The sequence below is a fragment of the Pristiophorus japonicus genome, chromosome 4 (assembly GCF_044704955.1).
Source record: "Pristiophorus japonicus isolate sPriJap1 chromosome 4, sPriJap1.hap1, whole genome shotgun sequence".
NCBI classification, from domain to species: Eukaryota; Metazoa; Chordata; class Chondrichthyes; family Pristiophoridae; genus Pristiophorus; species Pristiophorus japonicus.
Genome location: NC_091980.1, coordinates 304882488 through 304888782, shown reverse-complemented (window position 1 = coordinate 304888782; position 6295 = coordinate 304882488). Strand labels below are relative to the sequence as shown.

The 6295-nt window shown below is 52.5% G+C and overlaps 1 protein-coding gene across 1 annotated transcript in view; it reads right to left on the bottom strand.

The window, feature by feature from the left end:
* Nucleotides 1-1844: 1844 nt before the first annotated feature.
* Nucleotides 1845-6295, bottom strand: part of kcnk13a (potassium channel, subfamily K, member 13a) — a 75929-nt gene continuing 71478 nt past the window's right edge. The window contains 1 exon segment of the mRNA XM_070877944.1: nucleotides 1845-2754. Coding sequence (XP_070734045.1) covers nucleotides 1853-2754 — 902 coding nt within the window. The 3' untranslated portion in view covers nucleotides 1845-1852.

The following is a 6295-nucleotide window of genomic DNA, read 5'->3' as shown; positions in this document are numbered from 1 at the left end:
AACACACACATGCACACACGCCTGCATGCACACATGCATGCACATACTCACACGTGTACACATGTATGCACACACGCACATGCACACTTGACTGACCAACAAGAATCATCCAAGTGGGTAATGAAGAATTTGCTCGATTTCCGATTGGCTGTAGGAAGGTGGCCGCGAGCGTGGACATGTTGGGTGACCAATGGTGGGATAGTGGGGGCGGGACAATTTCAGCCAGTCGATCATGTGATGGAACCTTCCGCAATATGTCCAACCAGAGCTGGCAACCCTCTCTCCCCCCTCCACCCCATAACCCCCTGCTCATACCTTGCTGGTCGGCATGTTGGCCCGATGTTGGGAGGCTTCAATCCAGCGAGAGCAGATCGATTGGCACGCTCGATGGTCCGATCACCCAGAAGTCAATCTCATGAGTCCTGATTTGGGAGGGCTGTCCTATGATGAGAGATTGTGTACAATGGGCCTATACTCTCTGGTGTTTAGAAGAATGAGAGGTGATCTCATTGAAACATACAAGATTCTGAGGGGGATTGACAGGGTAGATGCTGAGAGGTTGTTTCCCCCTGGATGGAGTATCTAGAACCAGGGGGTACAGTCTCAGGATAAGGGTTTGGGTATGCAAGACTGAGATGAAGAGGAATTTCTTCACTCAGAGGGTTGTGAATCTTTGGAATTCTCTGCCCCAGATGCTGAGTCTCTGAATGTATTCAAGGTGGGGATCGATAGATTTTTGGACTCTAGGGGAAGCAAGGGATATGGAGATTGGGCGGGAGAGCGGAGTTGGGGGTCAATGATCGGCCATGATCTTATTGAATGGCGGAGCAGGCTCGAGGGGCCTGCTCCTAGTTCTTACGCACCCACGCCCATCCTGCAGCAGGGCTCAGCAAAGAGCTACTGGGAACTGGGACTGACTGACCCGAGAAGATGCCGAACCCACCTCAGCACAGAGCTGGGCATCGATCCTCGGAACCTTCCGGTCTGCGTAGCTCAGTAGGAGAGCGGGCAGTTGGTACACTCACTGAAGAGTCCTTCAAGGAGAACCCTCCCCTCGCGTCAGGAGGTCCATCAGCGGGAGCGTTACATATCATCGGCTCTGGGATTCTGCAACCCGTTGCCCGAGCAACAGCTACCCTTCCCCCCCCCACCCCCCCCGGCCCTCCCACCGGCCTTCCCCCCTTCGCGACATGCCTCGCCAGTCCTAGGTCAAAGTTCAGGTGTGGGGATGGGGAGGAATACTCATCCCCACACCATCATCATCATCATAGGCCGTCCCTCGGAATCGAGGAAGACTTGCTTCCACTCTAAAAGTGAGTTCTGAGGTGGCTGAACAGTCCAATACGGGAATTACAGACTCTGTCACAGGTGGGACAGACAGTCGTTGAGGGAAGGGGTGGGTGGGACAGGTTTGCCGCATGCTCCTTCCGCTGCCTGCACTTGTTTTCTGCATGCTCTCGGCGACGAGACTCGAGGTGCTCAGCGTCCTCCCGGATGCACTTCCTCCACTAAGGGCGGTCTTTGGCCAGGGACTTCCCAGGTGTTCTGCAGCCGGTTGCCTGAGCAACGGCTACCCCTTCCACCCCCCCTTCACAACTGCTACCCCTCCCCCGCCGCTCCCCCCCCCACCCCCCACCCTCCTTCGAAACGTGCCTCGCCAGTCCTGGGTCAAAGTTCAGGTGCGGGGATGGGGAAGGAAAGACCAAAGTTAACCTCGTCAAACAGAATCGTCCAGCAATATTTAATGTTTCTTTTCATATAAAAAGCACAGCAGTCATTTAAGGCGTAATTGAGAGTTGGGGGTTGACGTGGGTGTGCGTCCCCCTGTCTCCCCGCCCCCCGCGCCGAGCGGTCATCGGTCCACGCTGGTTTCCGCCAGCCGATTGTTCATGATGGCCAGGGCCCCCACTCCGCCGGAGAAGCCGTTGTGCCGCGAGGCCGGGCCGCCGGCCCTGGAGTGGCCGTTGGCCGCCTCCGACAGCTGCTTCTGCATGATGGCCAGCGAAACCTTGTTGGCGGCCAAGAAGTCCCTCATGGAGATCATCTCGCCGGACAGCCGGCGCCCGTCCCCCGCTGCCTCGCTCTCGTTAAAGCCGTCGGTCTCGATGGAGATCTTCCGCCGGGGGCGGGTCACGCCTGGCACCACGGCGTTCCTGCCCGGCCCGAACAGTGCCCGTTGGCACCTGCGGCAGCACCTGCACTCCAACCGCTTCAGGCTCCAGTTGAGGAACTGCTTTATGACAATGGATATAACGTTAAACAGAGAATAAATACAACACACCCCCATCAGGATGAACAGAAAGTTGCCGAGCCGATAGAAACCCTGGCAGTCGTACCTCATGTTTTGGCTGCTCACCAGGTCGCCAAAGCCGATGGTGCTAAAAGCCACAAAGCAAAAGTAGATGGAGTCCAGATAGGTCCAGCCCTCGACGGGGGTGTACATGGCCGAGGCGCAGCAAGAGATGGCCACGGCGGCCACACCCAGGATCAGCATGACGTAGTAGACGGAGGGCTTCCAGCCGGCCAGGCTGTCCACCTCGCCCGTGTTGCCGGGGTCCCGGCAGTTCTCGTGGGGCAGCACCCCGCTGCGCCTCAGCTGCCGCTCGTGGCAGGTCTTCAGGATGTAGGCCAGGACGGTGATCAGCCGCTCCAGGAACAGGTTGAAGAAGAGGATGGTCGCCGCGCACCCGACGAGGCCGTAGAATATCAGGAAGATCTTCCCGCCCACGGTCGCCGGCGTGGTCATCCCGAAACCTGGAAGAGAAACAAAACGGGCGACTAAGTAACTCAGCCGTGGCACAAGGCACTGAACACAGGCACCAGGGGAAAAAGACTCGCATTTATATAGCGCCTTTTTACGACCCTCAGGACGTCCCAAAGCGCTTTACAGCCAATGAAATACTTTTCAAGTGCAGCTCTCGGATCAATAGCTCACTGTTGTAGATCAGTAGCCCTATTTTATGTAACACAGCTCCTTCACGGCAAACGAGCCAAAGGTGGGCAGAGGAAATGCTACAAGGACACCCTCAAAGCCTCCCTGATAAAGTGCAACACCCCCACTGACACCTGGGAGTCCCTGGCCAAAGACCGCCCTAAGTGGAGGAAGTGCATCCGGGAGGGCGCTGAGCGCCTCGGGTCTCGTCAGCGAGAGCATGCAGAAATCAAGCTCAGGCAGCGGAAAGAGCGTGCGGCAAACCTGTCCCACCCTCCCTTTCCCTCAACGACTGGCTGTCCCACCAGTGACAGGGACTGTGGTACTCATATTGGACTGTTCAGCCACCAAAGAACTCACTTCAGGAGTGGAAGCAAGTCTTCCTCGATTCCGAGGGTCTGCCTATGATTTCAAGTGCAGTCACCAGACTGATTCCTGGGATGGCAGGACTGTCATGTGAGGAGAGATTGGGTCGACTAGGCATGTATTCACTAGAGTTTAGAAGAATGAGAGGGGATCTCATTGAAACGTATAAAATTCTGACGGGGTTGGATAGACTGGATGCGGGGAGGATGTTTCCCCGGGCTGGGAAGTCTAGAACAAGGGGTCACAGTCTCAGGATACGGGGTAGGAAATTTAGGACCGAGGTGAGGAGAAATGTTTTCACTCAGAGGGTGGTGAACCTGTGGAATTCTCTACCACAGAAGGCTGTGGAGGCCAAGTCACTGAATATATTTAAGAGGGAGATAGATAGATTTCTAGAAACAAAAGGTATCAAGGGGTATGAGGAAAAAGCGGGAATATGGTGTTAGGATAGAGGATCAGCCATGATCATATTGAATGGCGGTGCAGACTTGAGGGGCCGAATGGCCTACTGCTGCTCCTATTTTCTATGTTTCTATGTCACATTTGTAATGTAGGAAACGCGGCAACCAATTTGAGCACAGCAAGCTCCCACAAACACCACCATCATCATCATCATCATCATAGGCAGTCCCTCGGAATTGAGGAAGATTTGCTTCCACTCCAAAAGTGAGTTCTCAGGTGACTGAACAATACTGGAATTACAGTCTCTGTCACAGGTGGGACAGACAGTGGTTGAAGGAAAGGGTGGGTGGGGAGTCTGGTTTGCCGTACGCTCCTTCCGCTGCCTGCGCTTGTTTTCTGCACGCTCTCGGTGACGAGACTCGAGGTGCTCAGCGCCCTCCCAGATCTACAAACACCAATGAGACAATGACCAGATAATCTGTTTTTTTTAGTCATGTTGGTTAATGGAAAATATTGGTCAAGACACTAGCTTCTTTGAGAAGTGCTGTGGGATTTTTTTTTTTACATGCGCCTGAGAGGTTTCAGAGAAAGACGGCGCCTCTGACAGTGCAGCACTCCCTCAGTACTGAACTGGAGTGTCCGCATTGTGATAATGGCCACATAATCATTATTTTTTTTAACTGGCTGAAGGATAAGTATTGGCCAGGACACTAGGGAGAATGTAATGTATGCTCCTGCGAGTATGTTCACAGGTTTGTAGAGCTATTGAGTCGTTCAGCCCGACTGCCTGCCTCTCTTCCGCGTGTACATTCACGCCAGGGTGTCCCTGGAGATGGAGCACGCGGTGTCCACCGGTACGCTCGCGGCCTTCCGCGAGAGGTGGGCACCGGAGGGACTGGAGAGCATCATCACCTCCGGCAACCAAATTTTAATTTGACCGTAGTTTCAAAAAGTTTCATTTGTTAATTTGTTGGTTCTAGTGTCCCTTTAATAAGGGGGCAGTTGTATTAATGTTACTTTAAAATAGTTGTAGAGCTGTTGAGTTGTGAGTGGCTTAGCCAGGCATGTGATGTTTCCAAGACTCAATAAAACCCCAGCCAGTTGGGTTCGATGGGGTTTCACGATGAGGCAGGTGGTTGTGAGCCCGGTGGATGAACTGGTAATGTGTAGTGTGATTTTTAAACCTTTTGTTAATAAACCAACCAGTTCTTAATGTGTTACGATGAATTCTTAAGAAAGAACCCCTGAAGCAAATACATTACAGAGAACTTCTCTCCTTTTCTTCAAAAGGATCTTTTGACATCCACCTGAGAGGGCAGACAGGATCCTTGGTTTAACATCTCATCAAAAAGTCAGTACTGCACTGGATTACAGAGCCAAGAGTGGGACTTGAACCCATGACCTTCTGACTCAGAGGCAAGAGTGCTATCCACTGAGCCACAGCTGACACAGACAGAGCAAGACTGCAATTTGCTCACTGTTTTAAAAAAAAAAATGCACGCTGGAGGAAAGCGCCAACTTCATGGTATTTTTCAGAATTGTTTCAATTCCTGAAGCATTTCCTGACAAGTACAGCGAAAGCAAAGCTGGCCAAAGAACAGCCAAAATAGCAATGTCCACGCGTCTATGCCAGCTGCGGCTCAGGGGGCAGTGCTCTCGCCTCTGGGTCAGACGTTTGTGTGCTTCAAGCCAGAGACTTGAGCTCAAAATCCCAGCTGATGCTGCACTGAGGGGGTGATGCACTGCCGGAGGTGCCGTCTTTTGTCTCCCGAGGCCCCGTCTGCCCTCTCAGGTGGACGCAAACAGATCTGGTAGGAGAGCAGGGGAGTTCTCCCCGGTGTCCTGGCCAATATTTATCTCTCAACCAACATCACTAAATACATATTGTCTGCCCCATTATCTTATTGCTGTTTTGTGAGACCTTGCTGTGTGTAAATTGGTTGCTGCCTTTCCTACATTACTCTAAAAATACATCATTGGCTGTGAATCACTTCGGCACATCCACGGCATGAAAGGCGGTTTCAAAATGCAAGCTCAACAACAACACAATAACTTATATTTATATAGCGCCTTTAACGTAGTGAAATGTCCCAAGGCGTTTCACAGGAGTATTATGAGACAAACAATTTGATACCGAGCCACATAAGGAGATATTAAGGCGTGACCAAAAGCTTGGTCAAAGAGGTATGTTTTAAGGAGCGTCTTGAAGGAGGAAAGAGAGGTAGAGAGGGAGGAGAGGTTTGGGGAGGGAGTTCCAGAGCTTGGGGCCCAGGCAGCTGAAGGAACGGCCACCACTGGTTGAGCGATTATAATCAGGGATGCTCAAGAGGGCAGAATTAGAGGAGCGTGGATATCTTGGGGGGGTTCTGGGGCTGGAGGAGATTACAGAGATAGGCAGGGGTGAGGCCATGGAGGGATTTGAAAATAAGGATGTGAATTTTGAAATCGAGCCATTGTTTAACCGCGAGCCAATGTAGGTTGGTGAGCACAAGGGTGATGGATGAGTGGGACTTGGTGCGAGTTAGGACACGGGCAGCTGGGCTTTGGATCACCTCTAGTTTACGTAGGGTAGAATGTGAGAGGCCAGCCAGGAGT